General features: G+C 44.4%; 1 protein-coding gene across 7 annotated transcripts in view; it reads right to left on the reverse strand.

Annotated features, from left to right (window-relative positions):
- The window catches only part of FAM131B (family with sequence similarity 131 member B), a 34,551-nt gene that overhangs the window by 8,490 nt on the left and 3,521 nt on the right, over positions 1-22,540 (reverse strand). For 6 of the 7 annotated variants that reach the window (XM_074591874.1, XM_074591914.1, XM_074591888.1 and 3 more), the window contains exon 2: positions 967-1,076. In XM_074591874.1, coding sequence (XP_074447975.1) covers positions 967-1,076 — 110 coding nt within the window. Of the gene's footprint in view, positions 1-966; positions 1,077-22,540 lie in introns of those variants that run through there. The other variant, XM_074591897.1, reaches the window with a different exon arrangement.

The raw sequence follows: 22,540 nt of genomic DNA on the forward strand, positions 1-22,540 counted from the left end.
TTTCCTTCAGCTGGGAGGACTCACACCTCAACATCTTGGGTTTGGGATGTGGACGCTCAGGAAAACTTAGATGAATCAATTACACCTATGGTATCTATTCACATAAATCAAAATGGTCTCTGAGGTATAGTTTATGCTCATTGACTTTTAGATCTGCATTTTATTTAACTGAATTATCCATACGAGGTTGGGGCCCGCATTTTCTGCCAGGATTCTGTGAAACTCAGAGTTTCTTGGAGTTACATTCCAAGCCAGCAAGGTATAATAAGGAAATAAAAATACCTGTACATTAGCACTTTGGAAGGTTTTGCAAATTGTATGTTATTTGTTATTTGTGAGCGTTATTTGTGATTTCTCAAATATTATGTGTTTAAAATAGCTTTGACCTTTTTACTAATCATGACTGCATACCCTGAACCTTACAGACCTGAAAAATCAGGTACTTAAGATTGCAGAAGCTGCAACAATTCAGAAGAGCAAATGAACCAGCCCCTAAGATACTGCATGGGAAATCAATTGGCAGTGAGTTACTAGTAAATGCATCCCTAAAAATCAAAATGGAGACAAATGAGATTCTTCAAAAGATTTTATGGCTGTGCTGCAGACGCTGGGACAGGCATAGTGTTGGACATTTCAATGAATCCATTATTCAAGGAATGCAGACCTACAGGCTTGGCAGAACTGCCACAGTTTTATCCATGCTCCGTTCTACTTCAGCCATGAGTGGTTAAAGGCCCTTCCATTTGCAAATTCTTATTCGCTATGGATACTCTGAAGGGAGTGACTCTACCCTCTTCAACGCAAGCCAGACTGCACAGGTATGAAAGCCCCATCCTCGGGTGCACGCTGGCATTCTGGTCCTCTCCCAGATGATGCCCCAGGGACGCACAACACCCATTTCTGAACTCAGAAAGTACTGAAACTTTCTGATTGCCCCAGGTAAGTGAGTCTGGGACAGGTACTCACCTCAGTGGAAGGTCGATGGAAGCTGCTGCCATGCAGTGAACTGGTGCTGTCCATGTTGATTTGGTCCACATCTTTCAGCCCCTTCCAGTCTACCGCAATCACCTCGTTTCCTGCGGGAACACATCTAGTCAGGCTTCTGAACACCACTACAATTTGTTCTAGCAGTCTTAAGCCAAGTCAGCTCAGCGTACAGGAGCATCACCGAGTGTAAGGCCACAATAGCCTTAAATCAGACCTTTCTATTTTAATCAGATCACCTGTACATCATCAACTATTACATTTCACACAGTTATCTCCATATGAAGACCAGTCATTTGTGTTCTTCTCAAGCATAATGTATGCTAGGCTAAAGCACAGCTTCTCAGAAAAAAGCATCTAGTCGTAACGTGTGACAGAAAGAACCAACTCTTTTGATATCCTGATCTAATATTAAACCATCGTCACTTAAAAAGGCATTTCTCCGTTGTCATTTGAATTGATCTGACATCAGCTTTGAGCTGCTGGTGCCCTTTATTTGCTGTTCTCAGCAAGATTAAGACCTTTTTAATATCTGACATTATGTTTCAGCAAAGTTATTCACACACTTGCTTTTCTTCTTGACAAACTAAACAGACTGAGATCTTTAGGTTTCTTACTCTAGAGAATTTTTCCAGACCCCTTAATAAATCTGTGTCTCTTTTTAAAAGACATCTCAAAATGTGGACATAAAAGCATACACAATAATGCAGTACTGCTCTCGTCCATTCTGCTAATAAAACTTGCTGCTCCTCATCACATTAACCCATTGTGCCATAACCTTGCAGTAGATTCTCACATTCAGCTGTTTGTTCACTCAGATCCCTATGCACCTTGCACAGCTTTCTGGGATTGTCACCCATTCAAATGTAGACTCTCTGCCATTTGATTTTAGATGCATTTTAATACCACTTAAAGGATCAAGTAAAATTAAGTACTAACACATAAAATAGAAATTATAAAATTCAAAGAATAAAGATTAAAAATAAGATCACTAAATAAGATTAAATTGCAATAAAAGGGAAACCAAATGCCAAGTAGCACACTTTAAATAGTCACCCAAGTAACCAGGACTGCATGGTGTAACTGCTCTGTCCAGTTAGCGATTTACTTCAGCCTTTGTGCCACCCTCAAACTCCATTAAAAGTTGTTTGCTCCCATGTCATGAAGGAAAGGTTGTATAGTGGTTAAACCTGAGCCTTTTGGAACCTGGCAAGAAATATAGCTGCCAAAATGATCATCTATTCCTGGGATCAATTCAGCAATCTCTCGTCTATTTGGTAGTCTATTTCATGCCATTGAACTTGAATTGTTCTATTTTCGTTAGCTTTTAGCTTGTAATTTACTCCTTATAGAAAATTTCTCCTCCACAGACATATGCAAACCCCCTTGTTCGTTCTAGCAGCTCTGGCACGTTTTCACTGGCTCATCACTGCATTTCCCCGGTAGAAATGAGATGCTGTGCTCCACCCTACGCAGGCCTGCAGGAGGCATGTGGGCGCTTATGGGTGGGAAACCCGAGGCGCTCATCACCTGGAATTCAAAATGCAAAAAAATAATTTGTTCCTTTAAAAAGGCTAAACATGGCAAGATGAAAACCAGCAGAAAGCGAATGCTATTTCAGTTGGTGTCCACCACACCTTCACACCCCATCATTTTCTGCTGTGCAAGATCTCTCTTCCTCAAAGAACCAAAGCATATTTTCCCCTTCACACACTTTTCTGTTCATCAGAATAATTAGAACCCAGTGCTTTAATAGTATTTTCCATATGCCTCTGACTAGACTGACTAAAGTTGCTGTTCCCCGAGTTGCAGATTCCTGCAACTCAGGGAACTTAAAAGAAAAAGGAGGTTCCTGTACTGTATGCTACAAAGGTGAGCGTAGAGGTCAGACACAGCCAGACTTCAGGAGGAAGAAGGACGTGGCTGTGATGAACACAACAAAGACCACTTTTCAAGGTTGTGATCTTACTGAGCAATTTTCTCGACAAGCACATGCATACATTTGCCCTTACTGAGCTCAATTATTTATTTCTAATTGTGATTGCTACTAACCACGATTAATTCCTGAGCTTTGAGTGTAGAGCTGAATTTGTGTTAAATTCTGATCAGATTATTTGGCTCCCTTCTGCAGGAATCCCCCTTTGCAGGGCATAATGTTAGGTTTTGTGACAAAAGCTCATCTGCACACCCAAAGGAGCACAGGGAGACGATGGCAGGAGGGGGAGCCCAAACAGCACCCTGATGGGCTGCTCCCAGGCCCATCCCGGGAGCCATCAGCCCACCAAAGGCCCATCTTCACAAGCCCTGAAGAGCATAGGGGCACAACGGCAGGTGGGAACCCAAATTATGTACTCGCAAGAAGGAACACCCTGTCTGGGTCCCTCCCCCGACTGTTCCAGGAGAGCCTCAGCCTCAGGGACCAGGACAAAGCCCGTCAAGATCAGTCAGGGGGACAGGCTTTCAGAAGCAGCTTCATAACTGAGGGGGGTGGTTACTGCCTAGGGCTATGGGACCCATTATGGGATGCAGGAGAAGAATGTTTGGGGATTGCACTAAAGATTTACGTGGTGTTTAGGGGAAGAACCAACGGCAGGGAAAGGGAGGGATCTAGGTGGTTTAGGAAGAAACAAATGTGAGAAAATAGATAAAGGGATAAAAGGGGCTGGTAGCACATAAACAGGTCATTGATCAGTATAGTTGCCTGGCCGTGCCCTGCACTTATTTTGTGCAGTCTGTCCTGCTTTCTTGGTAAATTCCATTTCAAACTACTTTCTGGCATGAAGGATGCTCTATTCTGGGTGCATGTGTTTCGTGATGGAAGTCTAAGTGCCAGGAACTGGAGAGATCGGAGTGAGTAAAATCAACCGGAGCGAGTAAGGGCGTGCGAATGAGTGCACGATCACAAGCCAAAATGAAGGCGAAGTGATCTGGGTGCCAGATCTGGGTGCCCCTGTGGATGAGAGCACAGGGTGAGTTGGCTACCAGGTGGATCAGGGGACTGGTCACAGAGCTCTGTGTGTGTATCTGTGAATAAGGGGTCCGTATCAGCCCCTGCAGTGCGGCTTTGGCCTCAGGAGATGCTATGTCCAGGTGCCAGCAACTGGGGAGACTGGGATCCAGGAGCAGCTACTTGGGCAGACTGAGTAGCCCTGCTACGGGAGGGATCCACGCTAGATCTCACACAGTGGATCTCCATCGTGATCAACCAGAGACAGGAGCAGGAGGCGGCTGTTGGTGCTGTTTGTGTGAGTGCCGAACATGTCTGTCTGTGCTGATCGGTGTGGCTGGCATATATGTGCATAGATGTATGTGTGTGTATACATATATATATATTTATGTATATGTGCTGCATATGCCTGTTTACGTGTGTGCATACTGGGAATACAAGCTCAGCCCGGCTACTGGCGGCACCTGGGGGCAGGGAGCCGCAGCAGCCTCACCTCTGTGTGTCTGCCGGATTCAGCCCTGCTAGCACATAAGGGCACTTGAAGGTGTAGACCAGAGCTTCTCAGCAGGTGTGGAGACATCTCCATTCCCGGGGCCTCGGCAGGCTCCCAGGGCCGGGCGGCCAAGGCTTTCTCTACATCCTGTCGTGGCGGGCCCGGATGGGATGGGCCCCTCACTCCCTCTGGCTGGGGAGGACAGATATAACTAGCCCACCCTGAGCAAACGCTTCTTTTATCACTGCGTAAAGCCTAGGCACATCTTTGCTACCTTCTACCCAACCTGTGATTACCTTTCGGCCTCCCCATTTGGCAGCAGTTTTTTTTCATAGAGTCATAGAATTGCCTAGGTTGGAAGGGACCTTGCAGATCATCGAGTCCAACCATCAACATAACTCTGACAAAAGCCACCACTAAACCATGTCCCCAAGCACCACATCTACCCGTCTTTTAAATGCCTCCAGGGATGACGATTCCACCACTTCCCTGGGCAGCCTGTTCCAATGCTTGATAACCCTTTCAGTGTAGCAATTTCTCCTAACATCCAATCTAAACCTCCCCTGGAGCAACTTGGGGCCATTTTCTTTTCCACATTTTCTTTCTGTTTTGCTTCATAGAGCCGTGGCAGACTGCACTACCACCTATCGGACTGGCCATCTTGAGCTGGGCAAAGTGAGAGAGGGAGGTTTGGGGGGTGCATGGGTTCAAGCAAGAGGGGCAAGGCCTTAGTGGGACAGCTCATGGGTTGACCATTCCTAGCGTGGCTGGAGACCTCTTAGATTTGAGGTCCAAGCAAACCTTCTAGGGCTAGAAATACCTCTAGCAAAGGGAAGTCGCAGATAGAACTCTAAAAAGCCTAATTGTCAGAGCCAGCTGCATCAACTATAAGGTTTGGCTGTGGCTTGGAATCAAATACATTTGTATTCGGTCTCCCTTAAACAGAGAAGGGGCAAAGGGGAGAAGATAGGGGCACTGCCAGGAAGTGCAAATCTACAGAGGGCAAGTATGGGAAGGAGCGGAGGGGCTGACCCTGTGATCAGGCTGAGCTGAGGGATCAACAGAGGTCAGTGGGAGGATGAAACGGGAGTTAAGAGCAGAGTGGGAGCCTGCCCCTGCATGCTGGGATCCAGTTGCCTCTTCCTGTAGAGGCAGCCCCTGCTCCTTCCCTCCATCTGCAACGCTTCACACCCAAAGTGGTGGGCTGGGGCATTCCTGCCACAGACCTGATCAAGACAGTGATGCTGCAGAGGCGGGAGAGATGCCACCACTCCAGAGCAGAAGGCAGCTGTACAGAAGAAGCCCTCAGTGCAGGTAACAGTGTCACGCCCACTTCATCTCTGTTTACCCTAGGTCTTTTTCCTGTACTCTCAGCTGTTTCTGAGCGTAGTGCTGTGGCCCTTCTGTAAGTCCAGATAGACATCCTGGCACACGGTGCAAAACAGGCTGCAGCGCTGCTCTGCGAATGCTCTGCAAAGACACCCCCGCTAGCCAAAGAGGGAGACCAACCTCAGAGAGTCTGGTGCTCAGCACATGCGACCTGGCAGCCCCAAAGTTTGGCAAATGACACTCAACCTTTGCTCTCAGTTCCGCTAGCCCACTGACGGTTTCCATGAAGTGTTAGACTGGAATATATTTGTATTATTCTGGCAGATGGTGGCATCGAATGGTTGAAGAACATTAACATCAAACAATTATTTGTCTCAAAGTCCACACCTGTTCCATAATAGGAGCCATCAGCCCACTAAAGGCCCATCTTCACACGCCCTGAGGAGCATAACAGCACACAGAACTAAAGGCCTACAAAATTTACTTATTAACGGTTTTTCTCCAGTTGAAATATCTCATCTATCTAGACAAGGGAAGAGAATGAGTAATATGTGACCTTGCATGCACTATAGTCATGAAGACTGAATAATTATTGAAAATTCTTGGTCTAAACAGTTTCACAGGTACTAAGAAATAAATAAATATATTGGGAGAAAATAACTCTTTAATATCTGTTAAATGCTTTTAAACGCAGCAATATCTGCTGAAGAATTACAGCATCACACACTGTGGCTGAAAAGGAAATCTCTGGGTTATAATTGGCATTGGGCCTGGGGCACCGTTACTTTCTCTTATTGAAAGTTAGATAAAGGTTAGTGGGTCTTTTTCTCTTTGCTAGAAATAGCAAGAGAAACATTAATCCACAGACATAAAAGATCAAGTTCTGCTCTGACAGATGGAAGTAAAGAAATATGGAAAATCAGAAAGAAGTATGGACAGTGAAGTGAGAAAAGAGAAACTGAAGGCAGTACATTATATTTTAGTATTGTTTTTATCCAACCTCTTGTCAACCTCTTTCTCCCTTCAATTAGTACACTTTTTTTCTTTTGTAACGGTACATTTCTGCTCCAATATAATTTCTTTTCTCTTATCCATCTTCCATTCCAGCTTCTGCTAATCTTCATGACTATTGCATTTGTAATTCTATCATCAATCACCTCTTACAGAACAGTATTTATTCCTCTCCATATAGAGCTGATAAGCATTTTAAACATGAGTGGGTCGTAAAGCCAATTAAAGTGGGATTTTTACAAACACATGCCACTGAATTTCTGATTGAAATGTTCCGAAATGAGATGATGAAATTTGAAAGATAACTGGGTTTCTGATTTCCTTGTCATTGTTTCTGTATGGTGTGTATAGAAAGTATATAGAGTGCTTTCTTTTTCATTGAACTTTTTTAAGATTTCTTGATTTTTTTAAAAAATGTTATTATTTGTTTTGGGGGTTTTTTAATATCATAAATTCCATCCTTGCTCTGTAAGACTCAGTAGATGACTGAAGAACAAGTAGAAAGCTAATGACATAAAGCAGTGAGATAAAACCAAAGCAGTTGAAATACATAAATACATTAAGTGACGCTATTTGCAGATCATGGTTGCTTTGTATTTTTAACACAAATTTGATTAAAAAAGCTCTGACAAACACTCATCAGAAAAAGATGTCTCCATCACAACTGAAGTAATGTTCCAATTCAAGTCCTCTAACCCTTTGGGGGAAAAGTATCATCCCTCTTTCTGTTACAGTACTGTTAAGGTCAAAATCAAGATTTATTTTTAAGTTGGGCCTTTCTAAATAAGAAAAATGAAAAACATTTAAAGAGGAAAAAAGATGGGGGAAAGAGAATACCCTTTTCTCCACCTTTTATTTTTTTTTGAGCATCGTAACTTTGGACTCTCAGAAATTGGAAGATGTGTGTACTGAAGCATTCCCAAGCAATATGAAATAATGACCATTTTGATAAATGCACTGGAAAATCCAAGAAGCCATCTGGATGACGGTATCCCACTTTGCTGATCTAACATCATTACTTTTTTCCTATTTCAGTAGCTCATTTTGCCACATACTTTCATTTGTCATGGAGACACAGCATGTCTTAGTTGGACATATTTTCAGTTTCTTTGCATTTCTGTGATCATAATAAATTCACCTGGTTTTGAATTACTTATTACTTAATCTAAATAAGTCCATTATCCTCAGGTTTCCTCTTAATATTTTCTCAATTCCTCCTCAATTGTACTCATTGATGCTATATAGTACATATAGTTGATACGATATAGTATATTGGTACCCGTGCCTGTATTTTGTTCATTTAGCAAGGTACATGCTTGAATTAAGTATATGCATCTATGCAGAAGCCTTTAATAATTTATTTTGTTGTAACTTCTGTGCTGGATGCTAAACATCTCTAATTTGTCTTCTCTATTTTGTTCCACACTAAGTAGACTAATATGGTTTTAGAGTCTTAAATTCTGCTTTTTCCTTCCTGATTTGATGCCAGTGAAGATGTACACCATATACCCAATATGCATTTGTGTCAATTGCCTTCTGATGTGTCATGCCAGCTAACATCAGAAGAAACGTATTAATTAAACAGTGATTTCCAGCACCGCTATTATCCACTGTTAGCAAACTTTCTTCTGTTTCACAAGTTTTACTTTCCAGCAGAGAGTAGAAAAATTATCATTCGATATTGGTAGCCAATGTTAATGTTGTTAAAGGCCAATATTTAGAGTAAATGGTGCAATTATTCTTTTCCATTCCCTTCTTTTCCCTGAACAACTAAGAAAACAACAAATGTAATTGCAGTAATTATGATCAGTCTTCAAATTGTTCTTTCCCTGATATCAATTTTCATGGTACTCGTGGGAGTGTAGTATCTTTGTCAAACACAACATCATCGTGTCCTGTCAAATGTCATTGAAATACAAGCAGTTGAAGCTACTGGGAAGGACTGGCAGGTGGATGGATAGCATAATCATAGAAACCTTGTTCTTCCCTGCATGCTTTACAGAGAGTCATTCAAAGCTAGCCAGAAGGTCAATGCCAAGGAAAGGAATAAACAGGTGAGCTGTCCCTGAGATGAACCTGATGGAAGTGTCCGAATTCTCCCAGGTAAAGCTGAGAAATCAATCAACCTGAGTTATTCACATAACTGTGTAAGTATTCCAGCTTGTACTTCATGAGGAAGCATAGGAATTAGTTAGCTGCTGTTGGCACCTACCAACAGGATCATTTGTGGAAGATGAACAGAAAAGTCTGTTTTCATGGGTGAGATAGGACTGAACAGTTTGGTGCTCATCAAGGCAGAGAAATGTCTTGGTCTCCACAAAACAGATGTCTCTGAAATTTTTGATCAAAAATTAAAACATCTACAGCTCTGAAATGTCTGTAAGATTAGGAATCAGATGGGCAGGTCTCAGGATATTTGCTTTGGGTTTGGGTAACCAAAATTATTTTCCAGACCATTCTGCCTCTTTCTGCAGGTAGGTCCCTTTTTAGAGCTGTTTAGGAAATAGAATTAACGAACAAATCTCCAACACCAACATCTTTTTTCTTGACTGGAATCACTTTCAAACCAGTGCTAAAGGCTACTGCATACCATGTCCTCCCAACTAAAAGGAGATGAACAAAGAGCCTAATGCTACACACAGGCAGTTCTGTTCTAGGAAACAGTCATGTCATCTAGGCTAAAGAGGTACTGCAAAACGAAATACATCCAATTAACACAATTTTAAAAAAAAAATCTCAAAGCCCTGTCTCATTTGCAGAACAAGTATCAGCCAGCATGAACAGCGGCGATGGGTTTATCCTCATTCTTCACGGCTTCTCTGAAGTGCAGAGAATGTGTCCCCAGGGGCCTCATTCAGCACAGTAAGTATGAAAATGTCAATATGAACCGAGGTAGCAGCCCTTTTATGCTGGCCTATAGCCAACATTACAGAAGTAATATGCAGCAGGCAATTTTCTATGCTGCTCTCCATATGTGTTTAAATTTTAATCTCTGCGGCCAGCATGTCACATGGGCACTGTCCTAGAGCACAAGAATGCCATTAGTTGTGACATCTATGTCCCGTAGTTTCATCTCTGCCGGTGGGGAAGAAGAACCATCCCAAATACTCCTTGTGAGTCAACCAGCCGATCACAGCACCTTTCCCTCTGAACTCCCTTCCCTACATCATGGAGCAGGAAAAGCATTACTAGCCTTGTTGCCCCCAGAACTACTGCCACCACGGCTGCTGCTGACACCTCCATCCCCACTTGCAGCTGGAACATAGCCCTGCACAAAGCAGAAGCCCAAGGGCTCTGAGGACCCTACCTTCCCCCCATGTCCACCTGGTGAAATAGGGGCCATGGTTCCATCACTTCCTTCTGTCCTCTGGTTCTGCAACGCACAGAAGGACTTGGGGAGGGAACAGCACGGAGCTCTCCTGCTACCTTACTCCCCCTCTTTACCCTTTTCCTCCCTCTCCTGATGTTGCTATACATACGAAAAACACATACAGATGGAACCCACCTTTCCTTTTCCCCAGGCTCTCCCATTCACACCATAGCCCTCCAGGCTTTGCCTTCCTCCTCAGCTCTTCCACGCATTTTTCATTTTCTGTTTTCCTGCCCCTGCCTATCCGTGGGCCAGCCCTGCTCCATGCCCTGTCCCATGCAGCCTTGCCCTTCCCCTCTTCCAGCCCCCTGCACCCTCCTGGACCCTCTCCCAAGCATTATTGTATATAAACACCGAGACAACAACCCAGATGCCCATCCCCATTGCTCTGCCTGTGTGGAGACACTGAGACAGATGGAGGAATGGGGGTCCCTGACCCCAGGGACACTCTCAGTCCCTCTCTGGGGGTGGGGGCAGCACCTCTGCCAAGGTAATGTCAACTGGCCACGGCAGGATTCCACTACTGCACCTCTGGGCCCGCTACCATTCCCCAGACATCAGGATGAGCCAGAGGAAGTAGAAGATGACTCTGCTCAAAACACCCACACCTGGGGGTAGTGCAGCCCATCAGTTCCAGGCTCCACTTTCCTTACCTGTCACCCCCCTCAGCCATGGGGGTCTGGCACAGTCTGGCAGCCCCAGAGTATACAACCAGGAGGCTACATCCTTCTCACCACAGCCATCGTGCCCATCAAGAATCTGGTTTTGGAACAGCTGCAATGGTCAGAGCCAGCCAGGAGGCACTGAGACTGCTGCCTCCCTCTCACCACCTTCCCCAAAAAACTAAGTTGTTTCCACACTGGAAACCCAGACAGATTTATCCCCTAGACCAAGACAACGGCCTCCAAGCCACAGTAGGTTTTCTTCCTGGCAGCACAAGCCACCCCATGGGAGGCAATGGGTAAAGGGCTCTCAATGAGGGGCTCTTTATTCTCCTCAAGCCCCTCCAGGTGCTGGGTGTAGAGGTGATGCTAACTTCCGTCGCACCCCTCTTCCCAATGCTACTCTCCTCATTATCCTCCCTTGTTTGCCCTGAAGAAGCTGGTATTTCCCATCAGCCTGCCCCTGCAGTGCTGCAAAGGACAACTCCCGCTGCAAGTGAGTCCCCATCCAGACAGTGGGGGCAGGACGTGGCATGGAGAGGTGCAGAGCCCTTTATCATTCAACATCAGAAATCTTGTATATCCACTGCTCCTCAATGGATATTCAGGGTTTCCTTTGCTGAGCCTGGGACACTTCTGAATTGACTGCTTTCTGGACCTGGACCAGGAAAGGGCCATTAGCATCCAGTGAAGGATGGAAGTGGTCACAACATAAGCAGACACCCACCCCACCTGGGGGAACCCCACATAGGGAGGAAGAGGGCTGCTTACAAGGAAAAATTTTTACCTCTCATGCCTTCTTCTCTGCATAGTTGCCTAGAGACCCAAACCCTCTCCACTGACAGCCCTCATCTTGTGGACAGATATGGAGAGCATACCTGTGGGTCAAACATCTTCGATCCCCTGAGAGAAGACAGACCTCCTCCACATCCCCAGAGGAGGCCACTTCAGATCATGGTTGGACCCTCAAAGACAGCCAAAAGGGCAGGGCTGGTCACAGCTAGCTAGGAAGAATGAGGCCGTTGTTGTCATTCCTCTGTGAAGGTCCAAGCTATGGGATCTCAGAATGGTTCGCCCGTCTTTGCACCTTTGGTCACTCCAATCAACACTGAATTCGAGATCCTTGGCCAGTGTGGGGACAGGCCACTACCTTTGATGACATAGACCCTGCCTGAGGGACTACTACCTTACCAATCCATTCTTTTCATGATAGTGACCTAGTGCAGCTGCCAAGAATGCCTTGGCTTCCTTCAGATGTACAGGGCAACAAGAGAGAAACTGTTCCCAATCCTAGAAAGCCACCAGCAGGGTTTCAAATGTCCTTACCAGACAGAGAATCACAGCTCCCTGAGCAACTGGGGAAAATGACAAAGGCCTGCTGGCACTGAGACTGCAGGGGCTGAGCTCACCAAGCAGAGCTGCCAGCACTGGGCCCCCAGCCCTGCCCCTGATTGCCCATCCATGTATCTGTTGGGGTGAGGCTACAGCTCACCATCACAACCACCAACACCCCCATCCCTAACCCCACCCCACGATTTTCCCTGCTGAGGGCATCCACACCTACATGGAGCAACCTTCAGGGGGTGCTTGCTGTTCAGGAGGCCCCTCTGATCCCCAAAGGGCTAACCCACTCCCTCTGCTAACCCACTCCCTCTGCCTTGTGTCCAGGGGAAAGTCATTGCTCTCTGCCAGGTGCACTGGCTGAGCTGGGCTGGGGACCTTTACTTAGCCGGAGAAGGACAGAAATGTTCCAGCTCACAGGCTTTTGGGCACTACAAGGACCATCAACTCACACAAGTCTGCAGGCTCCTCAGACCCATCATGCTGAGGGACAAGCTGTGCCACCTGCTGAAGACTCGCTGCTCTGGGAAGAATCATAGAATCATAGAATCATAGAATTGTTGAGGTTGGAAGGGACCTTTAAGATCATCGAGTCCAACCTTTAGCCTACCCTGACAAGAGCCACTTCTAAACCATGTCCCTAAGTGCCCCATCTACCCTTTTTTTAAACACCTCCAGGGATGGTGAATCCACCACCTCCCTGGGCAGCCTATTCCAATGTTTAATAACCCTTTCAGTGAAAAAATGTCTCCTAATATCTAATCTAAACCTCCCCTGATGTAACTTGAACCCGTTTCCCCTCGTCCTATCACTTGTCACCAGGGAGAAGAGGTCAGCCCCCATCGCTCTACAACCTCCTTTCAGGTAGTTGTAGAGGGTGATAAGGTCTCCCCTCAGCCTCCTCTTCTCCAGGCTAAACAACCCCAGCTCCCTCAGTCGTTCTTCATAAGGTTTGTCCTCCAGACCCCTCACCAGCTTTGTAGCCCTTCTCTGGACACGCTTCAACACCTCAATGTCCCTCTTGTAGCGAGGGGCCCAAAACTGAACGCAGTACTCGAGGTGGGGCCTCACCAGTGCCGAGTACAGGGGGATGATCACTTCCCTAGTCCGGCTCACCACACTATTCCTGATACAGGCTAGGATGCTGTTGGCCTTCTTGGCCACCTGGGCACACTGCTGGCTCATATTCAGCCGGCAGTCAACCAACACTCCCAAGTCCTTTTCTGTCGAGCTGCTTTCAAGCCACTCTGCCCCAATCCTGTAGCGCTGCATGGGGTTGTTGTGTCCCAAGTGCAGGACCCGGCATTTGGCCTTGTTGAACCTCATACCATTGGTCTCAGCCCATCGGTCCAGCCTGTCCAGATCCCTCTGCAGAGCCAACCTACCCTCAAGCAGATCAACACGCCCGCCCAGCTTAGTGTCATCTGCGAACTTACTGAGGGTGCATTCGATCCCTTCATCCAGATCATTGATAAAGAAGGTGCACCTGACCCTTGTCATGGCAGATTACGGCCTCATCTTCATCAGTAAGGGCCCTGTTCAAGGAGGGAAGGGGACCCAGAGGGCAGAGTGCTTCCCTGTACCATGGGGACCACAGCTCTGTCTATAGAACTTGCTGGTATACAGCACTGCTGGTGCCACTGGCACCACCACTGCTGGCCCAAGCAGGTTTCTCACACCCCTTCTGTGCTACTAGCCACTTTTGGGCTACTAGCTGGGATAAGAGGGAGGTCAAGGTGTCTATATAGCTGAAGAGGTGGTCAGAAATGATGCAGCAACTTTTCCTTCAGGAAGGCTTCTGGTCGTCATCAACAAATGAGTGCTGACCATGCTTCAATACTGCATCAACACCCTGTGCCCTATCCTTGCAATGCTGACCAGCCTCCAGGAGAAAGTACCGGACTTCTGGATGGTCTTTTATGGTTCAGACAGTCTAGCCTGGACTGTCCTGGTATGTGCCTTCCCCCACAATCTCTGAGATGTCTGTCATTCTACACCAGTGGTCCAAGAGGCCTCTCACAAGATCCTCTTGAACTACTGGTGTTTTACAAGGCCCTCCTCAGAACCTGGAAGCTCTCTAGAGCAATCGAGTCCCTCATGATCACCAGCAAGGTGGAATCTCCCTGTTGAGATCCAGCTGAACAACGCTCACCTCCAAGCGCAGGCAGAACCCTCATCACTGCATGGAAGGATCATCTTTGCAGCATCGTTAAAACTGGAGACCACGAGGTCTATGGTCAGTGAGTCTGGGTCAACCCCACATCTCTTACCTCAGGCAAGTCCCACAGGAGGGTAGTCTCCTCCAACACCTAGCTCCATGGAGATACCTCTGAGGCCTTGACCTGTAACTCCCTGTCCAACTCACACACCACTTCAGTAAACTTTGAACAACCTGATGACCCCCCTTGAGAACACCTCTACACATTCATGCATCGATTGCTCAGCTTCCTCCCCCTTCCACCCAAAAACGATACATGGTTGTAGGACCACTCTTTGTCAGGAGAAGATGAGGAACCCTGGTGGCCAGTTTCTAGTCTGAGCTAATTCCATTGACCACTGGGAACACCAGCTGGAAAAATCCTCCATCAAGCAGAAGGCACAAGTATGTTCACAGGACCCCCTGACTCATGTCTCTTATGCAATGACAGGAAGACTGGCACCTCTGTACATCGAGCCTGCCAGTCTTCTGACTCCTCCAGAAGCTGTTATCAAGAGTCTGGCTGCACTTCTCACATCTCAACTTGTACAGTTTCCATCCCATGATCTACTAAATTCTGGGTCCTTTTTATCAACTTCCCAATTTCTCAGCAAGTTGGCTATCACCAGCTCTCTGAGAAGGAAAACCCAAGATCCCAGCAACTGGCAGTGTTATTTCTGTTCCCTTGTTCTGGGCAGGGCATCACTAGGAAGCATCCACCAGTTCCTGGATACCATGGAAATACAGGGGTGCTCTGCTCAGTCTTCCTCTCTGGTTCCCTCTTTTCCTGTTTTTAGTCTGCTAGTCTTTACCTTGTTCTCTTTTCTTATTTTTTCCTTTTCCACTGCCCCCACACACACCTCAATGATTGTCTTTTTTTCCTCCCTTGTTTCTTTTCTTCACTCTCTTCTTCATTTTGGGGGGCGGTGGAAAAGTAGGCATTTAGTATTTTTATGGAATGGGTATCAGCTTGTCCCTAAAGTGGGAGTGGAAGTGTAGGAAAGAACAGGGGAAACAGCAGTGATTTTTTCCCAGAGTACTTGTCCTAGCGTCCTGCAACTTACACCTCAAGTAGTTCCTGAGACAGACACACTGCCTCTGTATTTAGCCATCTTTAAAGGAGTTTTCTTCTATTCATCTGTTCACTTTTTAAACCAAAGAAAACTTTTAGCAGCCATAGTACGCTATATCAAGGAGTTCCATAATTTAACTCTGTGTTACATGAGAAAGTGCTGGCTTTTGTTTGTTTGTTTGAAACTTGCCACTTGCTAGTTTCATTTGACATCTATATTCTGTTTTGAAAGAGATAATGAAATATTCTTTCCTCTTCATTTTCTCCATGCGGCTCTTATCACAGAGAAAATTCATGATTTTATAGATAGCTGTTGTACCTTTCCCTAATCATCTCTTTTCCGTACTTGAGAAATCCCTATCTATTTAAATGTCTCCTCACATATAAGCCACACCATACCCTTGATTGTCTTTGCTGCCCTTTTCTGAATCTTTTCCAGTTCGATTATGTCGTTTCTGAAATGGGAATGGACAATCAAGGACAACACATGACGTTCAAAATACAGGCATAGCATGGATTTACAATACTGTTTCTCATTTTATTATCTATTCTTTCCCTAATTACTAACATTTGATTGGCATTTTTACTGGTACTGAGAATTAAGCTATCCATTATAACCCCAAGACCTCACTCTTGCATGAAAATAGTAAACTCAGTGCTCCATCACTGCAAACGTAACACTAGAATTGCTTTTCCTGAGTGCATTTCACATTTATCTACATCAAATTTCACCCACAATTTTAACACCTAGTCATTCGATATTGTGAAAACCTTTTGCAAATCTCCGCATACAGCTTTTCGTTTGCTCCCCCAAACGATTACTGTCGTCATACTTTGTTACCTCATTATTTACCCCCCTTTTTCATGTCATTCATGGATACACACAAATCTGAAAAAATAACCCTGTGAAAAGCGGGCATTTCATGCTAATCCTTGTGTCCTATCTTTACCCAGCTGCTTCATAATTTCAGGAACTTCCCTTTGATCCAACAAAAGATTCACGACTTTAACAGCCTGGGATGAGTGACCTTTACAAACGTGCCTTGGAAATCCAAGCAGACTATAGCCGTTGGATCTCCTTTGTCAATACGCTTGTTGACCCCTTCTAAGATTTATAAAGTGTGATATCCCTTAACAACAGTAGTGTTAACTCTTCCTCAGTATATCTTAATTGTCCACACACGCACTAATTCTGTTCTTTAGAGTAATGTTTATTAGCTTGCCTGCTAGGTGTATCTTCTTTACTAGCCTATAGTTTCCCAGATCGCAAAATCATTTTAAAAACTGGCATCACATTAACTACCTTCCAATCTTCTTGTATCAAAGTAATTGTAAGGCATTGCAAATCACAGGCAGTGGCTCAGCTCTTTCAGACTCAAATTTCTCCAGAAGTCTTGCATGAATACCATCCAGTGGCTTGTTACTCTTTTGTCTACCTGCTCTACAACCTCATTTACTGGGACTTCAATTTGAAGCTGATCTTCTGATGCATCCCCAACAAGGAAAAGTTCCACATTTAAGTTCCTCATTCCAACAGGATAAACTTTCACAACTTCCTCTACAATGAACAGATACAAAATTGTTCTTTGGAGGTTTTTCTGAGGTGTGGGGGTGTTGGGGTGGTGGTGTTCTACTATGTGGAACGTCAATCCACATGCTAGCCATTTGGATCATCAAACTATTTTCTCCCATTTAGTTACAAAATTTTGCACTGGAACCTACACCCTAAGCCACATATGGTCGGCATCTGTGGATACAACCACATCTTCCCAGGATGTAGAAACTATGTTTCCCTTAAGTCTAGTACACTCCTGGACTTCAGAACTTGTGTCTTAAACTCACAGAGAAAAATCCTGACCCTCTAATCTGACCTCCTTAAAATAAGAAAGGCTAAAGGTATTCCCTTTGTTAATTACACTTTCTGTTGCCGAGCTTGAACTAGAGCATTATTTTTTTTAAATCTTGATTTTTATGTGTTCAGGTGACAGAGGATTTAGTACAACTCTTAGTAAATTATTCCAATAGCTAAGTATTTTTAGCATTTGTTTTTTTGCCTTATTTCCAGTCTGAATGTGTATGCCATCCTTCCATCGCATCTCAACTCTCTTCTGCTAGGTTGAAGAGTTAGATGGTTTTGAGGGTTTTTTTCTTCACTCAAACACTTAAGAGACTGTCACTGAGTCACTTCTGTATGTTTTTATTCATGGTTCCCTGTTTATTTTCTGGCCGTTCTTCAGTTTTGCAGTACTTCCCAAAGCGACAACAATAGAATTAGACAAAGTAGATGAAAAATAATTTTTTTCGCAAGAGCCAAATGCAGAGAAAATACAGCCTTCTCTCCTCCTGCTCAATATTCAGCTCTTAATAGATCAAAGAACCACGTTAGCTTCTTCGGCTGCAGCATCACAGTAGTTGCTGTTGATCTACTGATTATCTGCTCAGATATCTATAATCTTTTTCAGTGTGACTGCTTTCTAACATAGAGCTCTGGTCCTGTAAATACTGTTCGCGCTCTGTCGTTAGATATATGAACTCATACTTGGTTAGATTGAAATATGCACAGTCTGTCAAGATTCAGTACTCCAAACGAATCAGACTGCTCCATATCAGTGATTTCACCCTTTTCATTACTATTTTCATTTTTAGCATTTTTTCCAGTCTTTGTAAATTCCACCAAGTTTATCAGCACTTTAGATTTCTCTCAGGATTTTGAGCAATATGTTAAAATCATATGGTACTGACAACTATATTGAGGACCATGGGATCACATAAGAAACACAAGCTTTTCAACAATGATTCTTTCTTTGTTACTATTTTGCTATGTACTGAATTTTGATGCACTTAAAATATATCGTATTCACATATTGCTAGTCAAAGAATCATGTGGTACTAAGTTGATTGCTAACTGATTAGTGTTTTTATCTTTTACCCATCTGGTATTTTAGATCCATTACCACAATTGTAGGTAAAGGTACTTACACCGTAGAAGCACTTGGCTGCAGAAAGTCTCGTAAAAGTCACGAAATTAAGTTAGCTTGACAGGATCTGTTTTGCATAAACCCATTCTGACTGGCATATTGTCCTCCTAATATTTTATTGGGAATTATATCAGACTGATAAAATTAAGTACCTAGGTCATCTCACAGAACTTTTAAAGTTGTGATAAAACCGCAGCTTTTCAATTCCAGATCTTCCTCACTATTTCAAGACTTATTGAAAAACAAAGCTTTGACCTTTTATCCAACGGCTTAAAAGCTTTTCAGTGCAAGTTATCTTGAATTGCTTGTTGTAAATATCAGTCTAAAATCATGGTTGTTTGCTGTTGGAGAGTATATCCTTATTAAATGAGCTGAAAACTATTTTTCTCCTACTTCCCTCGAAGGAAACAGGCCTAAAATATGTATTGATTAGTTCACTTTTTCTGCTTCAATACACATCAGTCTATAGAAGTCTGACTCCCAGCTCCATCATGCCAATGAAATACTACTCATTACTTCCATTTTCCCATCAGCTCCTTTGTAATTTCTCTCATAATTCTCTCATATTACTGCCCATAAGAGTTCACAAAGTCAGTATGCTGTCCTTCAGTTCTGTTCCTCAAAATCACATCTGTTGTGTTGTCCACTAAAAAAACCCAATAACAATAATAAAAAAAAAAGTCTTGGGTCAATCATCAACATGCCGAAGAGTGTGTTCTTATACTAATGACTGTTGCTGACAGACTTATTTTGCATGTTTTTTAGTACGGTTTCCGTACAAAGCTAGGCTTATGCAATCACGCTATTTGTTAGCCATCTCCCCAGAACAACTTCCAAACCACTAGCCGACTTCAGCAACCCTGGGGAGAGAGGGGTGTCACAGATGATCGGTTTGTACACACTTCATGACAACTGGCTGCTAGGTCTGGGAGAGAGACTCTGTTCAGATCCTTACTGGCAGAAATCAGTTCTTATCCCAGAGCTCTTTGGCTGATTTTTTTAAAGAGATCAGATTGAGAACCACTCGAAAGAAAGGCCAGACTGAGAAGAAGTAGGAGTAATGAATTGAGACCAAGCACAAAGCAGTCTGATCTGGAAGGAAAGGTGTCCCTTTGTCCCTCTGTTCAGCTTGTCTCTCTCCCAGGCAAGAGAGGAACAAGCTACCCGGATGCCCTTCTTCATGTATTCCCACTATTTTACCCACATTGCCTCTAAAGTGGAGGTTTCTACACAGAGTTTTGTGTGTAGAAACCTCCCCCTCCACCTGTATGCATGCAACTAAATGAATATATCCTTAATGCCATCACTCAGTTTCCTTCTGCATTACCATCTCCTCTCCTGGGCTTCTCTCTCTCTCTCTATTTCTTTGCACTGACTCGCTTATATGTTGAAGATGAAGGAAGGAGGAACTGGACACTGGACCCCTTGATATGATGTATGTACGCAGGCTGGATCTCTCACTTTTTCACACTCCGAGTGCATAGACTACACTTGCCATACCAGATCTCACTCCACACACCTTCGGATCTTGGGGGGGGTGAGTAAGGAGAAAAAAAGTGAAGGGGATGTTCACCAATTGCTCACGCTGCTTACCTCCTCTCCTGTCAGTCTCCTATCCTCCTCCCACTCTGCTAAAGCAGCTGGATGGGAAGTGGGTGGCCTTTGGCTCCATTTCTCCCACTGTGGATGCTGCTCATTTACACTTAGTATAGCACATCCAGTGAGAAAGCAACGTAGAAAGTATGCGCTCCTCTCTCCGACAGGACACTGACCGTTCTCGTAGAGGGGAGTCCAGCAAGCCTGTTAGCCAGCTTTGGCTGGTCAGATTTGACCCAGAGACTGACAAATGAAAAGCACTGCCTTTTGCATTCTGCGTGGCCAGCGACTGATATTCTGTGCATGAGGCTAAACCAGCCACCACTTGAGCTGTTTCCTGCAAAATTGCCAGACCAAAAAAACACGGGGAGGACTTCAGCTGACAAGCTGGGGTTATTATGGTGAGGGAGTTTGTGGGACATGGTGCTCTCAGTAGTTAAAGGAATGTGGTGATGGGGGGGGAAGGTATAGGAGTGTACTAATGCCATGTAGAAGACCTGGGGTCCTCTGGCAGAACTAAAGCAACGGGTCTAACCTGACTCCGAAAGGCAACCATTCCAGGCTTTAGATATTAAGCACCGGATCGCAGGATAATTCAGGTTGGAAGGCACCTCTTGAGGTCCAAACTCCTGCTCAAAGCAGAGTCAGCTATGAGATTAGACCAGGTTACTCAAGGCTTTATCCAGTCTGGTCTTGAAAATCTCAAATAACACTACACAACCTCTCTGGGAAACCACTTCCAATGCCTGACACTCCTCATGATCAGAAGGTTTTTCCTGATATCCGGTGTGAGCATCTCTAGTTCCTCTTCCCCCGCACTGCAAAAGTGTTATTAGTTTTTAATTTCTTGGAATACTTTTCCACCATTTTATGTCACTTCACAAAACATGTTTGCTGCAGGCTTCTGTGCAAAGACATGAGAGAAATCAGAGACATCACCGTAAAAAACAGAGAGCAATCTTGAGCTTAATAGGCTTGAGCTTTCTATTCATTTAAATCCATTCAAGGAATTAAGAGAGATCTTGTCACACTAGTCAGAACAGCCAATATTAGGAGATGTCTAAGCTGTGGTCAAAGGTACACTTGCAATGCATTCAGACATCTATGCAGGCCTGAAATCTTAAATTTGGCTAATTCAGTTACTGACAGTAATCAAGCTGATCTTCGCATTGAGTTGGCACTTAAATTTCCACAAGTTCCCAGCTGAATTTTTGCGGCATTAACTGTCCAGCAGCCTCAGTAAAAACCTCCTTTACATTCAGTGCGATTGAGCCCCAGCTATGATGAGAGTCACTAGGCAGCTCTCTGGGAGCTCTGATGGGGTAATTATCCCCACTATACAGACCTGACTTGTAGCTATTATCGGAGGCAGAAGCCAGCTGCGATGCTCATTGTACAATTGCTATCACGCCCCGTAACACAACGCACACATATGACATTGAGGTGTGAGTAGGTGCATCTGTGGAGAAGGTGATTGGGTATCAGTTTAGCCTTTTAAGATCATGTTTCAGCTTTTTTCATACCCTAGGAAATCCTAATCTGATCATCGCCATTGTGATTTCTGGTGTCCTCTATAAGGCTGAAAGATGTTATATGACTCCATTTCAATTTTACACATATGGAGCTGCTCTGTTATGACCCTCTCAATTACTTTTCCCCAGGAAGAAATAACCAGATAACTCATATTTAGGAAAGAAAACGTAAAGTTGCACATCACTAAACATGTGCAAACTCTGACATCTAACTAGATCATAGTAAAATGTCCCTGCGGGAGATGGAGAAATCATGTGGCTTGCTTAAAACTGGAATGGAAAAAGGCCCGGAGCAAGCTCAGGGCACAATCCTGCACTGGCCCTTGTGTGGTGAACAAACTAAATGTGACTGATTATAAGCTTTCTACCACTAATCAAAGCCTCCCAAATTCTGAGTTCAAAATCTGACACAGGCAAATTCCAAGGTAAAACCAATACAAGCGTACCATCCATCGTCTTCTGTCTCTAGGACCCACCTGGTCTTGAAAAGGCAATACAGAGCCTGTATATTGAACTCACTCTGCAAAAATCTAACCAGATAGCACTATACAGCAAGAACACAAACCTCTCTCATGCTAGGGTGTTAGTTCCCAACCACATCCTAGAGCTCAGATCTAGCATGTTAAAGCACTGATTTCCCGAAATAGGTCTGAAGAATCCTCCCAATAACTCCAGGAAGGCTGGAGTGAAAAATCTAAGCTGCCACATAAGACTTGTTCTGAACAAGCCTCCTTAGGTGGAGGAGTACAAGCAAAACTCAAGGATCCCACCTTCGCCCACTCCAACCTCTTGGACTCGAAACAGATGAAGCCCCTACTGAAGCAAAACAGTGTAAAAGTTTCACATGAAGCAGGCATCAGGCACTATTACTACATTCGTATCTGACTCCCCTAGAGATTAGAGTCACAGTTGTGCAATGCCCGTAACACACACCTCCATAACACAAGGTCAAGAAGAATTCCCCAGTTAACCACATAAATAAGTCCCTAATGTCCACTGTGCTCTCACCATCTAGAATAAGCATATGT

The sequence above is a fragment of the Larus michahellis genome, chromosome 1 (genome assembly GCF_964199755.1).
Source record: "Larus michahellis chromosome 1, bLarMic1.1, whole genome shotgun sequence".
Lineage (NCBI taxonomy): Eukaryota > Metazoa > Chordata > Aves > Charadriiformes > Laridae > Larus > Larus michahellis.